The sequence below is a fragment of the Triticum aestivum genome, chromosome 7B, assembly GCF_018294505.1.
Source record: "Triticum aestivum cultivar Chinese Spring chromosome 7B, IWGSC CS RefSeq v2.1, whole genome shotgun sequence".
Lineage (NCBI taxonomy): Eukaryota > Viridiplantae > Streptophyta > Magnoliopsida > Poales > Poaceae > Triticum > Triticum aestivum.
Window position 1 is genome coordinate 378,812,678 of NC_057813.1, and position 26,192 is coordinate 378,838,869.

The 26,192-nt window shown below is 48.0% G+C and overlaps 1 protein-coding gene across 1 annotated transcript; it reads left to right on the forward strand.

Moving 5' to 3' along the window:
* The first annotated feature begins 24,752 nt into the window (after positions 1-24,752).
* Positions 24,753-25,913, forward strand: LOC123157224 (aquaporin NIP3-2-like). Its single transcript, XM_044575479.1, has 3 exons — positions 24,753-25,457; positions 25,581-25,642; positions 25,766-25,913. Exons 1-3 carry the CDS (start codon positions 24,834-24,836, stop codon positions 25,911-25,913), a joined length of 834 nt encoding a protein of 277 aa, XP_044431414.1. The 5' UTR covers positions 24,753-24,833.
* Positions 25,914-26,192: the final 279 nt, after the last annotated feature.

Sequence of the window (26,192 nt, forward strand, 5' to 3'; positions counted from 1 at the left end):
GATGACACGCCGAGAAGTGAGGTCGAGGCATCGGTAGCCATGGTGGGAGGATGGGTATCCGAGAAACACGCAAACAGTGGACCGAGCTGCGAGCTTATGTTGGGCCGTGGCGGACTGATTTGGATAACACAAGCAAGGCTGGTTGTTGATAGAGTAAGGTGTACGGGATGCGAAACTCTATGGCTTGGCATGGGCGACGGTTAACGAGGTAGGTGGCGGCAGCGAGGGCCTCGGCCCAATATGAGGGTGGCATGTGTGCTTGAATAAGGAGAGTGCGGGTGATGTCATTGAGAGTGCGCAAAGCACGCTCGGCTTTTCCGTTTTGAGATGAAGTGTACGGACAAGACATGCGAAGGTGGATTCCGTGGCGAGCTAGAAACTCGACTAGGGTGGAGTTAACGAACTCAGTGCCGTTGTCGGTTTGTAGGGAAACGACAGGAAGGTTGAACTGGGTGCGAGCGTAAGCAACGAAATTAATAAGGACGTCAAAAGTGTTAGATTTTCTCCGTAGAGGAAAGGTCCAAATAAAGTGCGAGAAATCGTCGACTATGACAAGATAATATTTTAAACCAGAATTACTTGCAATGGGAGAATCCATAAATCACAATGAATTAACTGAAACGGAACACTGCAAATTGTTTGGGACCTAGAAAAAGGTAGACGTACATGCTTGCCGAGTTGACATGCATGACACACCATAGTGACTTTATTACATGGAATAGCAAATTGTTTAGATAAATGTGACATAGCGTCACGACCAGGATGTCCTAAGCGACGATGCCATAGCTCGGTGGAGTTGGTGGAGGCGACGAGTCCGAAAGGCGATGGAGAGCTGGTGCTTGTGGAGAACTCATAGAGAGGACCGGGGCTACTACAGCGTATGATCTCGCGCCGTGTGTGAAGATCCTTAATGGAAAAACCAAAGGGGTCATTCCACAGAACAAGAATTATCAGTAGTGAGTTGACGAGTAGAAAGCAGATTTTTTATGATGTCAGGACCTACTAGAACATTATTTAGCAAAAACGTGCGGTGAGGTGTGGAGAGAGTAGTATGACCAGATGTGGAGATGGGTAAAGAAACACCATTGCCAATAGTGACATAAGAGGGAGTGGAAAATTGAGACAGAGAAGTGAGTATACCGGGGTCCGAAACCATGTGAGATGTAGCGCCGGAGTCCATCACCCATGTGCCCGTGGTGGAGGAGCCGGCCATGGGAGCGTCGAAGGTACTGTTCAGGGCCGCGATGAGGGCGGAGCAGTCCCATGCTGGTGCGCCGCTGCCGTGAGCGCCAGGTCCAGGCTGTATGTACGGCGTCGCGGGAGGTGGTGGGTTGTTGCCGAATGCGTTGCCATGAAGAGGCGCGAGCTGCATCGTGTAAGCCTGCGCCTCTTCATGTTGCCGCGGATCGAACGCAGCAGGAGCGCCGTTCTTCTTCTTATTCTTCTGCCAGCGACCTCCGCCGCCGCCTCCACCGCCACCGCCTCCAGCGCCACCACCGGAGTTGCCACCGGAAGAGGAATCGGACCCGGCGGTGTTCCCGTAGAGCGCTATCTGGGACGAGGATGGAGATGGTGTGCCCGGGGCGGGGTGGGCGAGCTGGTTCTCACGAAGGAGCAGAAGGGGTCGTGTCTGCAAGAACGTCGGGGCTGGGACCTGCATGGTGACCAGGGTGATGATGTCCGCGAAGCGGGGATTCAGCCCACGAAGGCAGGTGAGAACCAGGGTCTGGTCCGACACCGGCTGTCCGACATCGCGAAGAGCGTCAGAGAGAGACTTCAGCCGGTGGTAGTAGGCGGTGATGGTGAGATCGCCCTGGACGACGACGCGGAACTCCGCCTCGAGGTAGACGGTGTGGGTGAGCTGGTTGTCCAAGAAGAGGTTGTGGATGAGCGCGTAGGCCTCGTACGCGGTCTGATCCTGAGCCATGATGATGTCAAGGATGTCGTCGCTGATGGAGCCGTAGAGCCACGAGCGGACGACGTAGTCAAGGCGAGACCACTCGGCTGTGCGCTCGCCGGCCGGCGTGTCGGTGGAGATGTGGCCGGTGAGCTCGTACTTGTCAAGGAGAACACCCATCAGCATGCGCCACTTCGAGTAGTTGGAGGCCTGGAGGTCAAGGACGATGGGAACGTGCGTCTTGATGCTGGCGACGTTGACGGCGAGAGAAGCCGGCGACGCAGCAGGAACCATGGTGGTGGAGAGGGCGCAGGAGGTGAGGGCATTCGCGGTGGAGGAGGTCTGGGCTGGAGTCGTCATGGTGGCGACGGAAGCGAGATTAGATCGAAAGGGCTGATACCATATAAACGTGTATCGTGAGAAGTAGTTTGAGGGAAGACGCCTCACAACAAGGGCGATCGGCTCATATATATATATATGACACGGTTACAAAGGCTTGGAAGCCAAGAAACAATCTACACGTATCAACAAGATATGATAGATACAAGACATTTCCATCTATACAAGATCTACATACATTAACAAGAACTGCATCTTCTATTCCTTATTCAGAAGGCATGAAGATATAAAAAATTCTCCTGAATCCATGAGATTTAACCCAAGAGCGAAATCAACAGACAAATATGAATACATGAGAATCATTTATTTTTCTGGAACCTACATGAGATGATATGTATCAGTTAAGATCATATTAACAAATCTGGCTCCCGCTTAGAGGAGCTTATGTCGATGAATGCAGACAGGAAGGACATACGGGAGGAGACCGACCGCATGAACGAGCTGCTATACAGAGAGGAGATGTTGTGGATGCAGCGGTCTCGTATTGCATGGTTGAGGGAAGGTGACCGCAACACTCAGTTTTTTCACTAGAAAGCGGTGTGGCGTGCGCGGAAAAATCGCATTAAGGCACTCACTGATGAGGCAGGGGTCACATACACGGACCATGGTTCCATGGCGGCTATGGCCACAACCTACTTTTCTAAGCTTTTTACTGCTGATTCTTCTCTCTGTTGGATCCAGTTATAGATTTGATATAGACTCGTGTGACTAACAGTATGAATGATGGCATGTGCGCAGATATTTTAGACAAGGAAATAGTTGATGCTCTCTCCTAGATTGGACCACTCAAGGTGCCAGGGCCGGATGGATTCCCAACCCGCTTCTTCCAGAGGAACTGGGCAGTTATGAGAGAACAGGTTATGGCAGGAGCGCTGGAATTTTTTCGTACATGGATCATGCCTGAGGGGGTGAATGACACTTCCATTGTTCTCATCTCAAAGGTGGATAACCCGGAGAGGCTAACTGAGTTCCGTCCAATAAACCTATCTAATGTCATACATAAGGTGGTGTCAAAGTGTTTGGTGAATCGAGTGAGACCTATTTTGGATAATATTATCTCACCTCAACAAAGTGCCTTTTTCCTTGGAAGGATGATTATAGATAATGCACTAATTGCCTTTGAGTGTTTCCACTTTATTCAACAGGAGAAGGACCCTAACAAGAGCTTCTATGCATATAAGCTGGATTTATCAAAAGCTTATGACAGGGTGGACTAGATATTCTTGGAGCGAATGATGAAAAAGATGGGCTTCGCTCGTCGGTGGGTGGACTGGATTATGCCTTGCGTCACCTCGGTGAGATACACAGTGAAATTCAATGGAACCCTCTTGGAATCATTTGCACCGTTGTTCGGGCTACGGCAAGGTGATCCTTTGTCTCTGTTTTTGTTCCTGTTTGTGGCTGATGGTCTATCTGCTTTGCTGAAAAATGGAGAGCAAAGAGAAGATTATACCCCACTAAAAATACGCCCAAGAGCGCCGGGCGTGTCTCACTTATTATTCGCAGATGATACGTTGCTCTTCTTCAAGGCAGAGGTGGACCAAGCTAAAAAGGTCCAACAAATGCTAAATACATATGCAAAGGCCACTGGACAATATATTAATCCGTCTAAATGTAGTGCCCTATTTGGCACTTCGTGTCCAGCCATGATGGAAGACGTGGTGAGAAATATTCTTAAGAGTGCGTTATATCGACTAAAGGGGGGTGAATAGGCGATTTTACAAATTCATCACTGAGGAAATTCAACTTGAGAAATTTCCTAAGTAACGAACTACAAGCAGCGGAATAAATACTCAGGTGCATGCATAACAAAGCAGTAGCATAGTCATCATGATGAAATGAAACATACACACAACACATGTAGCATGTAAACATGATAAGCAGACTGAAGACAAAGTGACTAAAGAATTAGGATTGAGGAAATTGAGAAAGTCTTCAGTCAAAGTCTTCAAACAGTAACGATCAAGTACATCAACACATGAATGAGAAAATGAAAGGGTTGAGGAAATAGAACCAGTAGCTTGGTGAAGATGATGATTTGGTAGACCGGTTCCAACTGCTGTGACAGTCGTACGTTTGGTTGGAGTGGTTAGGTATTTAAACCTGAAGACACACAGTCCTCATCATATTGTCCTTGAGCTAAGGTCACACAGACCTCGCCCAATCACTCGTGGTAAGTCTTCAGGTGACTTCCAAATCTCCACAGATTCGGTCACTTGGTGATCCACAAGTCCTCTTGGATGCTCTAGACCATGACGCCTAACCGTCTGGAGGATGCACAGTCCTCAAAGGTAACAAGTGTCGGTTCCACATAGGAATAATCTCTTCAGTGATGCTCAATCACTTTGGGTTTGTAGGTGTTTGGATTTGGGTTTGGGTTCTTCCTCACTTATGATTTTCGCTCAAAGTCCTCGGAGGATGGGATGCTCTCAATGACAAGTGTCAGTTTCTCTTGGAGTAGCCAACCAACTAGTGGTTGTAGGGGGTGGCTATTTATAGCCTAGGAGCAGCCCGCCAAGATAAGACATAAATGCCCTTCAATGATATGACCGTTAGGTGGGTAGGATATTTTGCGACAGCTGGCGCGTAGCACAACAACGGTCGGAAATTTGAGCCATCTGGAAGATCATATGGGACACCCTGCTCCCCCTAAGGTACACGTGTTTGTTTGGTGAGTCGTCACCAACTCACTTGCTACTTGGGCCAATAAAGCCTCGCGACACCTCGAGCTTACTGACATTTGCCCCCTGTGTGGTGTTGAAAGTGAGGATGGATTCCATGCGCTTTGCAGGTGTCCCCTGGCAAGAGAGCTCTGGCGAGTTATGACCTTGGACTGGAACATCCCCAAGGTGGAGGTCATCGTCAATACTGGCTCAGAGTGGATCTTTTCACTGCTGGATCCCTTGGATGAGACGACGAGACTGGTGGTGCTCATGACCATGTGGAGTGTATGGCATGCCCGGAATAAGATCACACATGACAAGGCGCCGCCCACTGCCGAAGCCTCTCTACGCTTTTTGCACGGATATATCAACTCACTCATGTGCATACAACAACATCCTGATGGTAACCTAGAGAAAGGGAAGATGGTGGTCCTGCCTTCACCACCACGCGCTCCAGAAAGTACGGCGTCAAAGGTGCGCGCACGCTGGGTACCGTCCAACCGGGCTGGTTAAGTTGAACATGGATGGGAGCTACATAGCGGTCACGGGAGAGGTGGGAGGACGTATGATCCTGCGTGATGACAGAGGCGAGATCATCTACAGTGCATGTAGGGAGCTACGCACATGCGACAACGCTTTAGAGGCGGATCTAGCAGCATGCAGAGAAGGCTTGGAGCTGGCCTTGCACCGATCTAACCTACCTATTCTGGTTGAGTTGGATAGCGCGGAGGCGGTTGTCGATGATTACAGCGCGCGAGATGGATAGATCGTCACATCATTTACTTATAGAGGAGATTCGTAGGTTGGCTGGAAGCGGTGCTAGGGAGATCTCTTTTACTCTTTGTAACCGTTTGCAGAACATGACTAGTCTTGAGCTGGCCGCCTATGGCTGTAGCACTCCGCGCACAGCAGTCTGGTTTACTGCCGGGATGGACTTTGTTGTAAACCTGCCTCTCGCTGAGAAGCCTCCTTGAGTAATGAGAATTCCTTTTTTCTCGAAAAAAAAGATCTTAAGCATATTAAGGCACATGTTTATCTAGTGGAATGTAGATGTCTTGAACGTATTTCATTGTTATGTACACTTCAGCCACTCCACTCCTACCTAGCAAATAAATTGCTAATCAGGTATTAGCTAGTTGCCACTTTATCATCTAGTTGTATATATGAGGCCACGAGCATGCTCCAAGAACCACATGCACAAGAGAAAATATTCTTACTTGCTTAAAGCTATGAAATTTAACAAGCAAGAGTATATGTTAAAATTTACATTTCCGAAATTTACTTACTTGCTCTCAACCTCTGTTGGAAAAGGCGACACTTAGGCATGCTTAGGCGCTAGGTGACAATGGGCATCAGGTGAAGTCTAGACATGGCAAGCAAGGAATTATTCACTCGAGCAAAAAATTATGACATATTGCACTGGCAGAGCAAAGGAATATATACTTCTGTTGACAATAGATGATAGTTTACTATTTGCCTGCTATAAATTAATGTATACACATATAATAATTCAAATACACCCCTGATGATTAAAATTGTTTGGATGCCAAGGTCGTGGCTAGGGTGCTTAAGCATCATCTAGGCGCTAGGCTAAGGCCAACTACCTCACTTACGTACAATGATTTCTTTTAACATTGCTCTTGACTACATGATCTTCACTTGCAACAGAAGTACCACTCGATGGAATTTTCTATAAAAGTAAGCACCAACTCCGCCTTGCCCCTAGCCAGATCATTTCCTCGAACAAGAGCGCTTTCATCTTGGGCCGCAACATCCATGATAATTTTTTGCTGGTTCAGCCGACTACCAAGCTTCTCCATAAACACAAGGCTCCGAGAGTGCTCCTCAAGTTGGACATCACCTGCGCCTTCAACTCGGTATCCTGGCCTTTCCTCCTAGAGACTCTTAAACACCTTGGTTTCGGCAATGGCTGGTAGTGTTGAGAATATAACTATTTGTGTAAGCCGCCCAGGAGGGGCCGGGTTACACAAAGAAGACTCATCAGAGAGAAGCCCAAGGCCAAGCATGAAGATGGCGGTTCATCAAGGGCCTAAGGCCCACAGGCGACTTAAGGCCCGTTGTAGTAAACCGCCATGATGGCATGACTTGTAACATAAGGTAGATTTAACTAGTCACCGAGCCGGACACTGTTTATAAGCCGGCCGGGACTCTGCAAGCCACAGGGCGTCAACCCGTGTATATAAGGGGACGACCTGCTGGCGGCTTAGGGCAAGAAACAACTCATCAAGAGCCGGGCATAGCGTATCTCGCTCCCTGGTCATCGAAACATCAATACCAACCCAACTAGACGTAGGCCTTACCTTCACCGTAAGGGGCCGAACTAGTATAAACCCTCTCGTGTCCTTTGTCCCGATTTAACCCCTTCAAGATTCCTAGTTGCGATGGCCCCATAACTAAGTCCTTTCACGAGGACATCTGACGTGAAAATTCCACGACAATTGGCGCCCACCGTGGGGCCAGCGCACGGTGGATTTGAGTTCTTGAAGGGAAACTTCGAAGGGCTCAAGGGATACGTAGTGGGATGGATGACCAAGAGTCGTCGCGGCAAGATCTACATCGACGATGAAGGCTGGGGTCCCGACGCCGACTCAATTGAGTACGGATACCGGGTCCCCTTCGGCGGAATCCACGTCTTCATCGGCCGGATCGGTGAGCCGGGTCCTGAGCCGGACAACTGCACCGACCTCATCGAGACGGCTCAGCGTGCGAGGAAGACCCGGGCTCAACCTGTCTTAAGGCGTGCCTTCGTGGGCTGCGTCCACGGAGAGGAATTTTCTGAAGGATCTGAAGATGGGGGTGAGACGGCCGTCCTCTCAGACGGTGATTCGTCCGCTGGCTCAACAGATTCATTGTATCAGGTGCACGACGGCGCGCTTGGGGGCTGTTCCGATGGCATCAGTATTCCGGACCCCTATGAGCCGCCAAGATGGGCAGGGATCTTCATGGCTGGAACTCAGCCCGGTTCAAACTCTACAGCTGCTGCAGCGATCACATCCGGATTAGGAGCAGCCGGGGCAGGCGGCCCCGTGCGCCCACCGGCTCAGGTGCTGATGGATCTCATGGACAAGCTTACGGCCCTGTTAACCGCCACGGTTATTCCTGCAGACAAAGATGAGCATGATGCAGCGGTAGCACAGGTGCGTGAGGAGATAGCTCAGGCCAAGGAGGCCTTGGCAGCTGAGGATACTAGACTAGCTACAGAGCGGGCGGCTCTCGACGCCCGGGCACAGCGCTTGCAGTCAGAAGCGTACCAGCTCACGATGAGATTAAACGCATCCAATGAGGTAATGAGGAGGAGACATCAGAAGACTCAGTCCCGTTACCTCCGAATTATGACCCTCGGGTTCTTTTTGCTACACCCGGAGCCGGCCCAAGTAACCCGCCGGAGGCCAATCAGTTTATGACAGCCGGAACAGGAGGGCCGACTCAGCCTCGGGAGATGGCACCACCTCACATGAGCATGCCACCGCCGCGTTATGTGCCGGTTCCACCGGGTCACTTTTCCAACCCCATGGAGAACTTAATCGCAGCTTCAACGCGTTTGGCGGCTCTTCCTATGGACGGTGATGACCCAGCGGCAGTGGAGACCCAGAGAGTCAGAGAACTCCTCCAGACGGCCTTAGCTCAGCAGGAGACCTATTCTTATAGCCGGGACAGGATTCATTCAACTCCCCCGCCCTGGGTAGCACCACCTCACCAGAACCGGAGCCCGAGTTACAGCAGACACATGGAGTCGGAAGCTTTGTCAAGCAACGCCCAACGCCGTAACCAGCCCGGTGGCTATAATCCGGTGCAAGATCGAATACGTCAAGAGAACGAGCAGGCGGCTCAGGCGACGACTCAATAGATGGCACATCAAGATTTTCCAGAGTATCTAACAACTTCCGTTGAGGCGGGAGTAGCCACTAGAACCGGTGGTGTTCCTTGCCTGGTTCCGGCTTTGCGTAATGTGCGGTTGCCCAAAGACTTCAAGGGACCTTGAAAGGTGCCGAATTACACGGCCGACTTGCAGCCCGGAGCATGGATTAAGAGTTATGAGATGGCCATAGAGCTGTTGGAAGTTAGTGACGCAGCGATGGCTAAATATTTCACCATGATGCTAGATGGAACGGCCCGGTCTTGGTTAAAAGGCCTGCCACCCAATTCCATTGGTTCATGGGGCGAGTTAAAAGCCTGGTTCATCCAGAACTTTAAGGACACCTGTAAGCAATCTATGTCGATTGTGGACTTGACGGATTGCAAGCAAGAGGAAGGTGAATCCACCACCCATTGGGTACGCCGGGTCAAGGAGATAATTCATTCCTTTGATAAGATGGATGCCGGCTCTGCAGTCCTTATGCTGGAGAAAAATTGCCGCTTTGAGCCGCTGAGGTAGAAACTGGAGCGCCTTAAACGTGACCTCACGAATATGGGTACGCTGATGGCGGCTTTAGTCAAATATGCCGATTCTGATAGTACCAAGGATCCCGCGTCTGACGATGAGAAGACAGGGAAGGGAAAAAGGAACGGCAATGGAAAGGGTCAGCAGCATAACCCGGGGAATCAAGGCGGCAATAAGCGTAAGGCGAACGGTAACCCGGAATTTGTGGCCAATGCCAACGCGCGGGGTAACAACAAGAGATATAAGGGTAAGCCGCCTCGGTCCGGCGGGTCAGGCCCGTCTCTTGAGCAGCTACTCAATGAGCCCTGCCCAAAACACGGCACCCGGGAGCACCCCGCCAAACACCTATGGAAGGATTGCGCGATCATGAAGGCGTTTAAAAATTCCAACACCTTCGATGGCGGTCATGGATCTGGCGGCGGCTCAGGGGCTGGCGGCTTTCATGGCCCGGGCGGTGGCTCAAATTCCGGTTTTTAGGGGCACCCAGGTGGTAATAATCAGCAGCAGTCTGGTCAAGGAGGGCAGCAGCAGCAGTCGGGCTATCAAAGCCATCCGAAGCAGTTGAGTGGTGGGCAGTATCACGTGTTCACCACTAGTTTGTGCAAACGTGACCAAAAGGTTCATAAGAGGGCCGTGAATTCTGTTGAGCCGGCAATTCCTCATTATTTGAGGTGGTCAGAGCAACCCATTATATGGAGCAGAGAGGATCACCCTCCACGGGTCGATAATCCGGGTCAGTTAGCCTTGGTGGTAGCACCCCAGGTTGGTGGATATAAATTCACTAAGGTACTCATGGACGGCGGTAGCAGCATCAATATCCTCTACTACGAGACCTTTCAGCGCATGGGGTTGACTGAGAAGAATTTGAGAACATCCAACACTGTTTTCCATGGGGTGGTTCCGGGTAAGTCGGCTTACCTAGTTGGCAAGATTGAGTTGAAGGTGGCCTTTGGAGACGAACATGATTCCAGAGCTGAGAAATTAACGCTTGAGGTGGTCAAAATCAGGAGCCCATATCATGCTCTGTTTGGGCGTCCGGCTTATGCTAAGTTCATGGCCCGGCCGTGTTATGTTTATTTGCAGCTCAAGATGCCGGGTCACAAGGGCACCATCACTGTGCATGGAAGTCGGAAGGTGGCACTGGAATGTGAAGAAGGCGACGCGGCTTATGTTGAGTCGGTCTTTGCGGCCGAAGAGCTCAAATTTTATCAAGACAATGTTGACCCGGCGGATATGACCTTCCTCAAGAAACCAACTGTTGAGCATGACCCGGCGTTGAAGTTTAAATCGGCTGCTGAGACAAAGCTTGTTGACTTTACCCGAGGAGATGCCTCTAAACAGTTCAGTATCAGTGCCAATTTGGATCCTAAATAGGAAAGCGCGCTCATCGAGTTCATCCGTGAGAACCGGGACATCTTTGCATGGAAACCTTCTGACATGCCGGGTGTACCGAGGGAACTCGCTGAGCACAGTCTCAATATTGATCCAAAGTATAAGCCGGTCAGGCAGTTTCTCCGATGGTTCAACCAAGAGAGACGGAAGGCTATTGGGGAAGAGGTGGCCCGGCTCTTAGCGGCCGGGTTTATTGTGGAAGTTTTTCACCCGGAGTGGTTGGCTAACCCGATGCTTGTCCTCAAGAAGAACGGCACTTGGCGGATGTGTTACACGGATTTAAACAAGGCTTGTCCGGCTGATCCCTTTGCCCTCCCCCATATTGATCAAATTATTGATGCTACGGCGGGTTGTGAACGTTTGAGTTTTTTGGATGCATACTCTGGTTATCATCAGATCAAAATGGCAGTTAAGGACCAGGAGAAGACGGCTTTCATCACTCCGTTTGGAGCCTTCTGTTATGTATCTATGCCATTTGGACTCAAAAGTGCCCAGGCGACTTATCAGCGGTGTGTGCAGAACTGTTTGCACGATCAAATTGGGCGTAATGTTCATGCTTATGTGGATGACATTGTGGTGAAGTCCAGAGAAAAGGAAACCTTGATATCTGATTTAAAAGAGACCTTTGATAATCTCCGGGTTTACAAGATGATGCTTAACCCGGCCAAGTGTGTATTTGGTGTACCTGCAGGCAAGCTTTTGGGTTTTCTGGTATCAAACAGAGGCATTGAAGCTCACCCGGAGAAGATTAAGGCAATTACCTCTCTGGATAAACCGGTGTACATCAATGATGTTCAACGATTGGCCGGTCGCGTTGCCGCTTTAACGCGGTTCATAAGCCGGTTAGGTGAGAAGGCCCTATCGCTGTATCAAATGATGAAGAAGGCAGACACTTTTGTCTGGAGCGATGCCGCTGATGCTGCTTTTGAAGACTTGAAGAGACAATTGTCTGAACCACCGGTTCTCGCGGCTCCAATTGATAAAGAGCCTTTGCTGTTATATGTGGCTGCCAATTCACGAGCCGTCAGCGTTGCCATCGTGGTGGAGCGTAAGGAGGCTGGCAAGGAGTATCCGGTTCAGCGGCCGGTTTATTATGTCAGTGAGGTACTCATTGAGTCTAAGCAAAGGTATCCACATTGGCAGAAACTCGTTTACGGAGTGTTTATGGCCAACCGGAAGTTGAAGCAGTACTTTCAAAGTCATCCTATAACTGTGGTAAGTTCTGCCCCTTTGGGAGACATCATCCAGAATAGGGAGGCCACAGGACGAGTCGCCAAGTGGGCTATTGAGCTTGGGCCTCATGGTTTGAAGTACATGCCTCGGACTGCTATTAAGTCTCAGGCCTTGGTGGACTTTATCAATGATTGGACAGAGTTGCAGGCACCTGAGGAGAAGCCAGATAACACATATTGGACTATTCACTTTGACGGGTCCAGGCAGCTAGAAGGCTCGGGGGCTGGAATTGTCTTAACTTCCCCTCGAGGTGACAAATTTCGTTATGTCCTCCGGCTTATGTTCCCATGTACTAACAATGCAGCTGAGTACGAGGCCTTACTTCATGGTCTTCGGATGGCCAAGGAGATGAACTTAAGCCGGGTAAGGTGCCTGGGCGACTCAGATCTCGTCGCTCAGCAGGTGTCAGGCAAGTGGGATTCCAAGGATCCTCTCATGGCGGCTTATCAACGTGAAGTAGATGCCGTGGCTGGACAATTTCAAGGGTTATCAAGTGGAGCACATTGATCGAAGGAAGAACGAGGCGGCTGATGCTTTAAGCCGACTGGGATATCAACGTAAGCCGGTGCCACCTAACACCTTTCTTGATGTTTTGCATAACCCTTCTGTCAAGGTGCCTACCGAGGAAGAACTAGCAGTGCCAGACCCGGAGGCACAACTGGTAGCGGCTCTTCATGTCATCCCGGATTGGACAGTGCCCTATTTGGCTTACATGACCCGGGGTGAGTTACCTGAGGATGAGACCTTGGCAAGACAAATTGTCAGGCATTCCAAATCTATGGAAATTGTTCACGGCGAATTACACCATTTAAGTGTCACTGGGGCGTTTCAACGCTGTGTGTCGCCTGCAGAGGGACAAGAGATACTTCGTGAGATTCATGAAGGAGATTGTGGTCATCATGCTGGCTCAAAATCTCTTGTGGCCAAGGCTTTCCGTCATGGTTTCTACTGGCTCACGGTTCATGCTGATGCGGAGGATCTAGCCAGTAAATGTGACGGTTGTCAGAAGTTCTCACGACATGCTCATGTGCCAGCTCAAGAATTACGGATGATCCCAATTACTTGGTCGTTCGCAGTCTGGGGGCTTGACATGGTTGGACCTTTCAAAAGGTCTAAGGATAAAAAGACACATCTACTGGTGGCAGTGGACAAGTTCACCAAGTGGGTTGAGGCAGAGCCGGTCAGTAAGTGTGATGCAGCTACAACGGTTCAGTTCATGAAAAAGGTGATCTTTCGTTTTGGCTTCCCGCATAGCATCATAACTGACAATGGCACTAATCTCTCTAAGGGTGCCATGGAAGAGTTCTGTCAAAGAGAACATATCCGGCTGGATGTTTCGGCTGTTGCTCATCCTTAGTCCAATGGTCAAGCGGAAAGAGCTAATCAAGAGACCCTGAAAGGCATCAAGCCCCGGCTCTTAGTCCCCTTACAGCGGACTCTGGGTTGTTGGGTGGAGGAGTTACCCTCCGTGCTATGGAGCATCAACACTACGCCTAACAGATCTACGGGATACACACCTTTCTTCATGGTCTATGGAGCAGAGGCGGTTCTGCCAAGTGACATCCGACATGACTCACCCCGTGTGGCGGCTTATGTTGAGGCGGATAACGAAAAGGCTCGACAGGAGGCACTTAACCTATTGGATGAGGAGCGAGACTTGGCAATAGCCCGCTCGGCGATTTACCAGCAGGACCTGCGCCGCTATCACAGCCGTCGGGTTAGGAGCAGAGCCTTTCAGGAAGGCGACTTGGTACTCCGGCTCATCCAGGATCAATCTAACATGCACAAGCTATCTCCGCCTTGGGAAGGACCCTTTGTGGTCAGCAAGAATCTAAACAACGGGTCATACTACCTCATTGATGTTCGAGAGCACAAAGACTCACGTAAATCGGAGGAGGAGACTCGCCGGCCGTGGAATATTGCTCATCTGCGGCCTTACTATACTTAAAGCCTTCGGCTCTTAAGATGTATATACGTTTGACGATGTACATATTATATAAAGCAATAAAGCAGGACCTCTGTCCTTTTTTCCATAAAGAATGTGTTTATGTCTTCTTTATCAGGTGATGGACACTACCAACAGGGACCGGATCATATCTGAATCCGGCTTTCCCTTTGGTCCGGCTTATGATCATATCTGAATCTAGCTGTGGTCACTTGGGGGCTTCCTGTTCAAACATAGGTCGTATTCGAACCAAAGAGAACATAGTTGTCGATACCCACTTGATCGGCATACTACCAAACCCACTTGGGGGCTTCTTGATCATATTTGAATCACAGTTAACCCCTTTTGGTCTGACGTGGATCGTATTCGAATCAGCGTCATTAAACAACTCTTATGTTCACTTGGGGGCTTCCTGTTCAAACATAGGTCGTATTCGAACCTAAGAGAACATAGCTGTCGATACCCACTTGATCGGCATCGCCAAAGCCACTGGGGGCTATATGATCATATCCAAATCTTAGCTTAACCCCTTTGGGACGGTTCTCTGATCGTATTCGAATCAGGAGCCTATGAACATTACTTATGAATATAGTTACTTTAACTGTCTTAAAACCTTCTTGAGGAGATGGTTCTTGTTTTCTTCCGGTTTAGTATTGGTTACCCCAAGTTTTACAAAGTGCCAGGTAAAGCATCATATGAGCCGGGAAGGTTACCAAAGGGTTCGCAGGTATGCTATTGCGATTATAAGTAATCATAAATCGGTCTGTATATGATGTTTTTTGTGCTATGTTCCGGGTTATCAATACTTTATAAACCCCTGGTGTAGTAAACTGCTCAAGAAAGTTTTGTTGGCTTTATGTGCAGAATAAGGCAAGGAAAATTTAACATCAAGGAGACAAACGATCAACATAAGTTGGAGGATATAGGTTAATGGCGGCTTATGAAATTGTTAGGCACCATAAACATGCACGAAGGCATGACAAACATTGAGACGTTTTTCTATCCTATTACAAGACTCCCCGAGTCCGAATAAGTGAAGCATCGTTTTGGCAAAGGATAAGACGCCTGGCAGCTCATTCTTTTGGCGGGCTTGATGGCTCCGAGTTATCCTTCTCCGCCTCTCCGTCGGTTGCTTTGTCCTCGAAGGTGGACGAGGCCCAGTCAATGCCGCTCAAGGCTTCAAATTCAGCCTCATCATCTATTAAACCGGCCGGGTCCACTTCAGGGGCAAAGGTATGCTTACGCGTTGGAGGGATCAGGCTGACTTGGTCATATGGAACGTTTGGGATTCTCCGGTTCTCGCTATCATAGCTCGGCGAATACTTAGTGAGATCAGTATCATTGCCAATAAGAGTCGCCAAGGGACGAACGACTTTGACACAGGCGGTGAAGTCTTGATCATCAAATGCAGAGCCATCCTCCTTCAGGCTTGGATATCCAAGGGTAAGATCAGCTAAGTCAAGCTCTGGCACCCATGCCTTTGCCCGGCTTAATGCGGCCACGGCTCCGGCTCTTGCAGATGCCTGCCTTAAGTCCTTAATCCGTTGAGGTAGCACTGCGAGATGCTTCAGCACATCTTGTAGGAGGCAAGGAGCGGTATTTGATAAGGCCACAATGGCTAAAGCACGTTGTGACCCGGAGTACAGCTGCTCCACAAGGGTGTAAACCGCCTTGAGCTTGATCAGCATGTTTTGCTTGAGGTTGGTACTCCTGGGGATTGTATGGTCACAAGCATAACAATAAGCCGGAGGTAATCATCACAATAATCCTTGGAAGATTACAATGTTTAAGATTTTTTAGAGTGACTTACCGAAGATGGCTGAGACAATTTGGGATATCTGCCGCTTTAAGTCGGACAATTCGGTTGTTCCCTCTGCAAGAGATGCTTCTGCCGTCTCGACCCGAGTCACTAATGAAGCCCTCTCATCAACCCAAGCTTTTTTCTCCGACTCAAAATTTTTCTTCAATTTCTCTTGTTCAGAGATGCTGAATTCAAACTTGGAGTTTGCTTTTTGAGTTTCAAGCTCTTGAAGCTTCAGCTGGCTCTTCAGGTCAGCAATCTCCGATTCAAATTGACTTATGGTGGCCTGTATTAGCATGAGGTTATGGTAAGGATCATGATAAGGTAACATTCAAGTCCCAAACACTTTACAAGTAAAGATATTTGGCACTTGGGGGCTAATGTATGCTCAAGAATTTTTTAACTTATTTACCGAGTCATACATATTAAGTCTCAAGCATTTTACAAGTAAAGATACTTGACACTTGGGGACTAATATGTCAGTTCAAAGTCTCATGCTATCACCGGGTTAAATGTATTCACTTTAAATCGGACAAACTAACAGTAAGTAGATTTCTAAGTCTATAGCATATTCATTCATAAGCAATAGACTTGGGGGCTGGTACAGTAAGTAAGGTTCAGGAAAAAGCTAAAGTTATACCTCGGATTTATGTTGTATTTGCTTCATCATGTCAATTTCCAGGTCACGGCTATTGTGCACTTGGTTCAGATAGCCCGAGACTATATCACCAATGCTTAGGTGAGTATAATCAGTGATGTCCTGTTTGGCTTTCCGACGTTGGGCAAACTCCTCCTTGGCAGTGCATTGAGCAAGAACAGTAGGCTGGCCCGGTTCAACATATTGGCTTTTCAGAAATTCAACTTCTGGATCAGTCGTCTTGACCGGGCTAGGAATTTCCGGGTTATCAGAGTTGTGGACAACGTCTTCTGCAGGCGGGTCACAGGTTGACACCGGAATATCAAAAGCCGGTTCAGGCGGTGGCTGATGAGTGGAGCCGTCAGGAACGGATGAGTCAATCGTCGGTTCAGTGACCACCGGGTCTCATGACGATTTGTTCTTCTTTGCCCTCTTGCTGGGCTTCACTTGCAGGCTGTCAATCAAAGTGGAAGGATGAGTATCAACGTATAAGTATGGAAAACTTAAGTAAGAAAGGTTGCATTACCCGGGAGCTGTTTTAAAAGCCGGCATGTTTGATTGCATCGACTCGTTGGAAGACGGAGAGGCATCCTGATAATTGGAGTCATATGAACTGACAGGTTGGCGAATTAGACCCGCCAAAGGAAAAGCAGAATGTAAATCGGAGATAACCTCGGTCCGACACTTCCTGGTTACATCGGGTAAGCCGGAGGAGAGTTCTGCGTCTTGAGTGGCCCGAGTTTGCCTCCGGTTCTCAAGCTGTTGTTGCTTCAAAAGAAATTGAGGATCTTGGTAAGCTAGAGGATGTGAAAATCTTACTTTCCGGGTCACCCTTCGGATTTTTTATGTTGGCAAAGGCTCTGAGTCGGAGGAGATTATAGTTACCTCTTCGTCAATTGCTTGACTATTCCCTGTATCCTCCTGAAAGGATAGAATGTCAGTAAAATAACGACAGGGGAGCTAAAAAAATTAAAGAATTACCTCTTCATCATCCGAAGAAGTATCATCCAATTTGAGCAAGTCGGAGGCGCTGGGTTTCTTCTTCTTTGAGGTTCCCATCTTGGTGGCTTTCCTTTCAGTTTTCTTGGCTGCCCTGGCTTGCTTGGCAGCCTCATGGTCATATTTGACCTTCCAGAAATTGTCATCGACCTGTGGAAAAAGATAAGAAATCATAAATACAAGAAGGTATAACATGTTAAAGAGTATTTTTGAAGATTGATAACTTACCGCAGGGGCCGGGTTCTTCTTGCAGAAGGGAAGTAAGCCGAAGGCATTACTGGTTACAGTGCCCTCCTTCAACAGAGATTGGACTATAGCATCTACCACATCGTCTGGTAAATCATCAGGACTATGACGCATTGGGTCATCCTTTTCGCCTGTGTAAGTACACATTAAGCCAGAGCGGCGGCTTAATGGTAGTATCCGCCAGGTGACCCAGACTCGAACCAGATCGATGTCGTTTAACCCGTTCCCTAGAAGAGCTTTGATCTTCCTAATGGTGGGGTTGAGAGGCAGGCGCTCAACAGCGGATAACTTATCTGCCAGCGGATGATTGGATTCGAGATGCAGGGCGCGAAAGCCGGGCAGAGGCTTCTCATCAGCCGGTGATGTATCTTGATAGTAGAACCACGTCTGGTTCCAGTCTTTCGGGTGACTTGGCAGCTCAGCATAAGGGAAAAGACAATCTCTCCGCCGCTGGATTGAGATGCCGCCGAGTTCAAGGCTAGGCCCGTTGGCACGTTCATTTTGCCGGTTCAAATAGAAAAGTTCTCTGAACAAAAGCAGACTTGGCTCCTCTCCCAGGTACACCTCGCAGAAGACTTGAAAATTGCAGAGATTTGACACGAAATTGGGTCCAATGTCTTGAGGTCTAAGGTCAAAGAAATTCAGAACTTCCCTAAAGAATTTTGAGCCGGGAGGGGCAAATCCCCGGTTCATGTGATCCGTAAAAACTACTACCTCCCCATCCTTGAGTTGAGGTATTTCCTCGGATGGGTTAGGGGCACGATAAGACATGACCTCCCTCTTCGGCAGATGGCCGGACTTCACGAACTCGGCAAGTTTGCTTTTGGTCACTGTGGATGGAATCCAATTGCAAGTCACAGGGGCTTTGGCCGCTTTAGGATCCATGACAACAGTGGCCTACGACAAAATAAGAAAGCTTCGGTTCAACTTTAACCCGGGAGAAATATCTAAAATTATTTAAGGTGGCGGCTTAAAGAAAGGGGCCTAATGTTATAAGGGTGATTGTGCAATAATATTTAAGCCGCTAGCAGTGTCAAGAGCGATTCAAGAATTCTTAAGATCATGAGAAGAAGAAGAAGAAGTTTGCCGGGTGATAGAAACAAGTTTTACAGACGACAGCTATTATTCTGGATCAAACTATTGCTCTGAAAGAGAAATTTTCTAGACCTAAAAACAGGGCAGAGAAGTTCATACACTCGAAAAGGGTTTCTCAATGAGGGAAATGAGATTTATTTCTATGCAAGATCAACACAAACAACTACCGCAGCAGTTCTGCACAGTTTTTTCGATCTAAGCAAGGCATTGGAGGTGAAAAATAACGAGGGTTTGCATCGGGCAGTGATGAACACCGATGAACTCGGCAGAGCTTCAAGGTAGATCTAAGAAAGGGGAAGAAAGGAACTCACGGATGAGGACGAGCTGCGGAGGTTCGCCGTCGATCTCTGGTCAAAGTCAGGTCGATGCAGCGGCCTGAGTCGATGAAGACGAGGGGGTCGATGGCGATGGCGGCGGAGCTCGAGTGGCAGAGAGGAGAGGAAGAAGACGACTGAAAGGATAAAAAGGAAAAGACCTAAGTCGTGGCTATTTATAGGGAGAGGATAACTAAGACGGCGCGGGAAACGAGGAGATAAGAATTATTATCCAGCGGCCCCGACGCCTCGATTTTCGGAGCAATCAATAAAGAGGAGATCCGTTGAAGGATTCGATGGAATAAAAAATGTTAAAGGAAGAATGACGTCACGTCGGGTTAAGACGGATCCAGAAGATGACATCATGACGGGTTAACAAAAACCCTATGTATAGTCAGAAGACTGAAGATTTAATTCTTTAAAAATATTTTTTAGATTGACATGAACAGGTTCAAATCAATCTAGGGCCTAATGTTGGAAATATAACTATTTGTGTAAGCCGCCCAGGAGGGGCCGGGTTACACAAAGAAGATTCATCAGAGAGAAGCCCAAGGCCAAGCATGAAGATGGCGGTTCATAAAGGGCCTAAGGCCCACAGGCGACTTAAGGCCCGTTGTAGTAAATCGCCATGATGGCATGACTTGTAACATAAGGTAGATTTAACTAGTCACCGAGCCGGACACTGTTTATAAGCCGGTCGGGACTCTGCAAGCCACAGGGCGTCAACCCGTGTATATAAGGGGACGACCTGCTGGCGGCTTAGGGCAAGAAACAACTCATCGAGAGCTGGGCATAGCGTACCTCGCTCCCTGGTCATCGAAACATCAATGCCAATCCAACTAGACGTAGGCCTTACCTTCACCGTAAGGGGCCGAACTAGTATAAACCCTCTCGTGTCCTTTGTCCCGATTTAATCCCTTCAAGCTTCCTAGTTGCGATAGCCCCACAACTAAGTCCTTTCACGAGGACATCTGACGTGACAATTCCATGACAGATAGTGTGTTTCAATCCTACTCTCCATGACATTGATTAGGGTGCTCGTCAATGGTCATCCCATGCCACTATCCCCCACGCGTGTGGCTTATGGCAGGGAGATCCTCTGCTCCCATGCTATTCACCATGGTGATCGACGTGCTTAACTCCCTCTGCAGCGCGCAGTCCAGGTTGGTCCTTCAGCGCCTCACCACACACCTTGCCGCTTCAAGCATCTCTCTCTTTGCGGGTGATGTGGTAATTTTCTAGCATCCAAACCCTTCGAAGGCTTTTGTGTCTGGAATTGATTGCAAGTAACACCTTCTGAGTAATGTCTGCACCGATAATATGTCAATATTTCTTGATTTTCTTTTGCATATAGTCCATTAGGACCAGGTACCTTTAGGTCCCCTATACTAAATACTTCTTTTTCCACCATTCAAAAAATCGGCCGTCAATGATTTATCATCTGATTTATAACTAATCGGTGGGTGACTGATAAGATTATGCCATATCATCATTATTTATCGTTCGGACCGATTTATCTCTCTGACAAGCGATTTATCGAGAATATACCGATAAATCAGGCCTATTTCTTGCATTGTGTGCATAAGAACTATGTTTATTTGTGTTTTGCATACCTTATTATGTAATATGTATAGTTGTCCTATTTTGGTTGGCATTGTACAAGAATTCAATGGCAAGGAATCAGGGTAACACTTCTGTACAATATTGTTTTTGTGTTGAATATATCATAGTTTAGTGCTGGAACCTAGGATTTGCAAAAAAAATGGTCGACTAATAGTCACCCAATAAAATTGATTAATCGTCCGATTTCGATTAATCTTTAATCCCCATCAGACCGAGACGGTAACGACAAGCGATATGCTCAAAACTGCTTTTTCACACCGTCCTCAGTATAAGGTGCCATAAAAATTATATATTTATTCTGTTTGTAGAATAGAAGGATTTGTTTGTTGCACTTTAGACGTAAACAGATGAGTAAAATAGTTTTGTATATGAGGGTTTAATCCAGCCATACCTTCTAACCAATTCCAATTGTCATCTTTTAATCTTTTCAAAGTTACTCTTTCTTCTAGCAGACACAAAGGCCGGAAAGAAATCGGTGTTGCGGTGTTTACCACTTTTCAACCAAGTTGCCCGAGACCTTTGCATAACTTGAATTTCTTCTAACTCCAGTAGGTCTTCAATCAATTTTGCAAGTATTTTTTCTTTGTATCATTGTCATCATTCATCGGCCCTGACATAACCTTTTCCAGGTCTCTTTGTGCCTTACGAAGTCTCTCCCTTGGCTTCTTTAGTTCCCGCTAATCCCAGTTATGGAATTCAACGTGCATCTTATTTAGCTTCTCATAGATACATGTGACGCCCGGGTTAGCCCCAACCTTAGACCAAGCCTATAGCACAGTTGCGTTAAAGCTATATTCCCTTAACCACCATACCTCGAACATGTTTTGATGTCCATTGTTTGATGCTTCGGGCTGATTATAGTATTCAGTATTTGCACACAAGGGTCGATAATCAGAATGGTTGTACTCCATATTTTTCAACGCTGCATTGGGGAAGAGCGTCCATGCGTCATTAACTAATCCCCTATCCAACCTCTCTCTAGTCCGCCCTCTATGCCATGTGAAGGGATCCCCAATAACCCCAAGCTGTGCACCTCGCAATCAACGATTGCGCTCTAGAAGGCTTGCATATACTGAGGTGAACATGGATCCCCGCCTTCTTTCTTGTGCAAGAACTGTATTTCATTAAGGTCGCCTAAAAGATCCATTGGAGATCAAGATTTTGGTCTAGCTGTCTAATATGGTTCCATGTCAGGTGCTTGTTCTCCCAACGAAATTCCCCGGCGCTAAACACTATTATTATTTCTTCAATTTTAACATCAGTGAACATAGGATCAAGAGCTAACCATTGAACTTTTACATAGTTTTTCCAAAAAAAAGTAATAAGCCTCCTTTTCTACCATTGCTCGGGCAAACAAACTTTTGATCCATCTTTAATCTCCTCCCTAAACATTCAGTATCACATCGGGATTGCATCTTCGTTTGACGTCAAGCAAAGCACGAACCGTCGGGCATTCCCAAGACCGCGACAGTTCCAAGCCAAGAGTTTGATTGGTTCTTGCCCAAAGGAACAAACCTCTAGAAACTAGAACAATCCACCAATGAAAAAATTACCACTACACCTCCCAACTTTACCACATCCACTCTTATCCAATGCAACGTCAGAACTTGCACGACAAATCAAGCTGATGGAACAGAGACAGATAAATCAACTGTTGATCTGGAACCTTGAAGGCCAAGTGCTTGCAACATAGAGAAGAATACCAACGACGGCAGCTCACATGCATCGTCCTAGGACAAGGAACGCCAGTGGCGGACTAGCAAACCCTCCTGCGAGCTTCGCCTCGTCACGAGAAAAACGCATCTCGTGTTTATTACTACATCAGGTTAATTATAGTAAGTAGTAATTACCGTGGCAAGTTATATTTTTGGAAAGATTGCATTAGATAGAATGTCTTATTAAGTGTCCTTATTGAATTTACCACTCATCACTCAAAGACTGGCTAAGTATCTCATGCTCTGATGCTCTGCTCACACTTGTTTAGTTTCTTCCCAATACAGGTCGACTGATTCTTCTCTCAACATTAATGAATTATGTTGTACTGACGTGACCGCGTGAGTCAGTAAACAAATGACTGGTCACTGAAAAGCAAACACATGTCATACATGGAGAAAAAGGTGAAAGATGTTGATCTATATCTGGTTAGCTGCACCCCTGACGGGCACATTGACAATGTGATCATTAGAGTAACCACTTTTTAAGTTAATGTTATCTTACGGCTTTGAAAGTGCGCCTGCGCACCTTATGTAGAATTGCACGACCAATCACTTCACCTAAAAACTCAAGCTGGTGAAGAAAGGTGGACTATGCATTTATACGCCAACACTTCCTCACATGTGGCTCTCTCAAGCCTAAACGTGGGTCAAAGATGAGCTGTAAATTCTTATTTTAAAATTGCGCCAGCCGGATCTTGAATTTAAGACCTCTCGGCTCCGATACCATGACGCACCAACCAGTTCATTCAAAAGCTCAAGCTGATGGGAAAGATGAGCTATACATTTATACGTCAACACCTTGCATACATTTCCAATGAGGGAGGAGTCCTTCATTACCATTAGTATTGTTGGAGTTTAGTCTATATTGGGTCAGCCCAATTTTTATTTTCAGAATTCCTAACAAATCTTAAAGGCCCACTTAGCTCACAGGTGGGAGTAAAGTTTAGTATCATACTTTTCACTTAGTAGGAGTTGGGTCTTCTTATAAGGGAGGTTGTTTTCCCGCATGTATGAGCATGAGAAGAAGAGAGACGTACAAGTATGCCCCCCCTTCGTCGCCACGCCTCGCCTCGCCTCTTCACGACGCGCGCGCCGCGGGTTGCGGGAATGAGCCGAGCCGTTGTCTAAATTTTTTCCCCATCCGGGCTTGCGGTGTGCTCTCCGGGTCGGGACAGTAAGCCTCTGAAACCCTACCTCTTTGAGTCTTGTACTGAAGAAAGGTGATAAGGTTTTTGGGAAGCGCTCTGCGCGACTACTGGCCTCTTCATCAAGGACGCCACTGACGCCGACGACCACTTCCCCAACGACGACTTCTTCCCCGACGTTGACAACCTCTTCGACGACATGGGCGACAACGTCAACGCCAACGGCAATGTTACTGCCGCAGCTCAGTGCGTGTTCGTGTTCTTTTTGTCCAAGATCCTGCTAGAGTTTCTTCCTCTAGTATCTGTTCTAGATATGTTCTGTTCTAATTCACATCTTCAAATGTTACTTGCCTTCTCTCTGTTAGATTGCATGACTTGTCTATTTTTAATATATAGTCATGTTTTATCTACTATTTATGTGGATTTAAATCATATGATAAATTGCTCATAATTCCAAGGAGTACATCATTTGAACCATGGCCGAACATATCGCTGTCTTATATTTTGTCGATAAGCCTGAGCTTGCCGCACTTGTGACGTACTCCCTCCGTCCGAAAATAGTTGTCATCAAAAAGAATAAAAGGGAATGTATCTAGATGTATTTTAGTTCTAGATACATCTCTTTTCATCCATTTTGGTGACAAGTATTTTCGGACGGAGGGAGTACATTCATTCGGTTGGTCACGTCCTCTTTTTTTTTTGAAAGGACAATCATCATTCTCTCGTTAGCTGATAAAGTTGTCAAGTAAGTACAGCCAGGTAACAGCCAAATAAAATGTGCCCATCATTCTCTCTGCTCCTTATTAAAGGGAATGTTTGCCGTATAAATCTGAGAACATTCCCTCGTTCCAACATATGGCCTCCCCTAAAGCACCCTCCCATCATCAGAAACAAAACATGAGAGAATTCAGACGTCAAGGCGGTCGACCTGGTCGTGAGGAGCAAGAAGATGTCTGACCAAGTAAAACGGGAATGAAGACGCCAGACATCGACAAGGACATTGCTTCAGCGCATATTCTCACTTTCTCATGTGTCGTCGATGAATCAATCATAGGCTCATCGGTCAGTGATTTGCAGCTAATCGGGTGTGTACGTACCTTTTTGTATGGACAAGGACAATCATCCACAATGCATGCCGTGCCCGCCAAAACCCAAATTAACCCAGGCCTGCCTTCTCTACTTTTGTTGCATATATATATATACACCTCCCCAAGCGTCATTGGAACTCACCTCGATCCATCCAGTTTAAGCCCTTCGCTCGATCAGGTATATAAGTAGATAGATAGTCTGTGTTGTGCTGGTACAATTACTAATCACTAACCAGAGGATGGAGTTGAGCAGGAGCGTGACCATGGATGTTTCTCTGAGCATCCCTGCTGCCCGCGGCGTCGGCGGCGACGGCACCGACAGGAGGGCGCCTCGAAACTCGCCTTCCTTCAAGATCGTGCCGCTGCATGACGAGATGGCCAAGCCATCGCCGGGCGGCCGCGGCCACGAGAGGGCGGCGGTGCTCCTCGCGAAGAAGGTGCTGGCGGAGCTGCTGGGGACGTTCCTGCTCCTCTTCATCCTGCTGTCGGCGCTGATCCTGAACGCGACCCACGACGGCGCCCTGGGCCTGCTGGGCGTGGCGGCGACGGCGGGGCTGGCCGTGACTTTGCTCGTGGCGTCGCTGGTCCACATCTCCGGGGCCCACCTGAACCCGGCGATAAGCGTCTCCATGGCCGTGTACGGCTACCTCCCGCGCGCCCACCTCGCGCCCTACATGGCCGCGCAGTTCCTAGGCGCCATCGCCGCCTCCTTCGTGGCCAAGGCGGTCTACCACCCGGCGAACCCCGGCGCCATTGTGGCCACCGTGCCCACGCTCGGCACCGCCGAGACATTCTTGATCGAGTTCCTCACCACCTTTGTCCTCCTCTTCGTAATCGTCGCCCATGCCACCGATCCCAAGGCGGTAATAACATCTCCTTGCCCATCGATCTCACTTGTTCAGCTATATGTCCTACTATTGTTTTGCCTTTTGTCCACCAGCTTAATGATGAATTGGACGTTATGCGCCATTGTTTCTTTTCTTCAGGTGAAGGAGCTGATAGCAGTGGCAGCCGGGGCAGCAATCATGATGAACGCCCTTATCTCTGCGTAAGTGAAATCAATCCATCCACGGTTAAATGAATCTGTATTCAAACTGATTTTACCTGGCTAGTATGATAAATTACGTATTACTATCTGACATAATGCATGCATGTATGTGACTGTGAGCAGGGAGTCAACGGGAGCGTCCATGAATCCGGCGAGGACGCTGGGGACGGCCATCGCCACCGGGACCTACACCAAGATCTGGGTCTACATGGTGGCGCCGCCGCTCGGAGCCATTGCCGGGACCGGGGCTTACATTGCGCTCAAGCACTGATGCACTGGCCCATCAATGCTTGCACGTTGGGATGAAAAACTCTACCAGAGAATGCTGCTAGGTCTAAATTTCTAAAGAAAAAAAAAAGAAATTGTGAATTTGCTGATTCATGCAACTAAACGGGGTGAAGAGTGATCAGTGCATAACTGATGGATGGATCTTTTTTGTTCCCAGTAGCAAAGATTGTGTCTGCACTCTGCAGGCCGGCCGCACGCAAGAAATATTCCATTTCGGCAATCTGGCTTGACGTTTCCCGGGAACATTTTCCCAGCGAACTGC

Excerpts from the sequence above, each read along its gene's own strand:
- LOC123157224 (XM_044575479.1), top strand. The coding sequence starts at position 24,834 with ATGGAGTTGAGCAGGAGCGTGACCATGGATGTTTCTCTGAGCATCCCT. Across the intron at positions 25,458-25,580 it reads ATGCCACCGATCCCAAGGCG|GTGAAGGAGCTGATAGCAGT; the intron begins GTAATAACATCT and ends TCTTTTCTTCAG. Across the intron at positions 25,643-25,765 it reads ATGAACGCCCTTATCTCTGC|GGAGTCAACGGGAGCGTCCA; the intron begins GTAAGTGAAATC and ends GACTGTGAGCAG.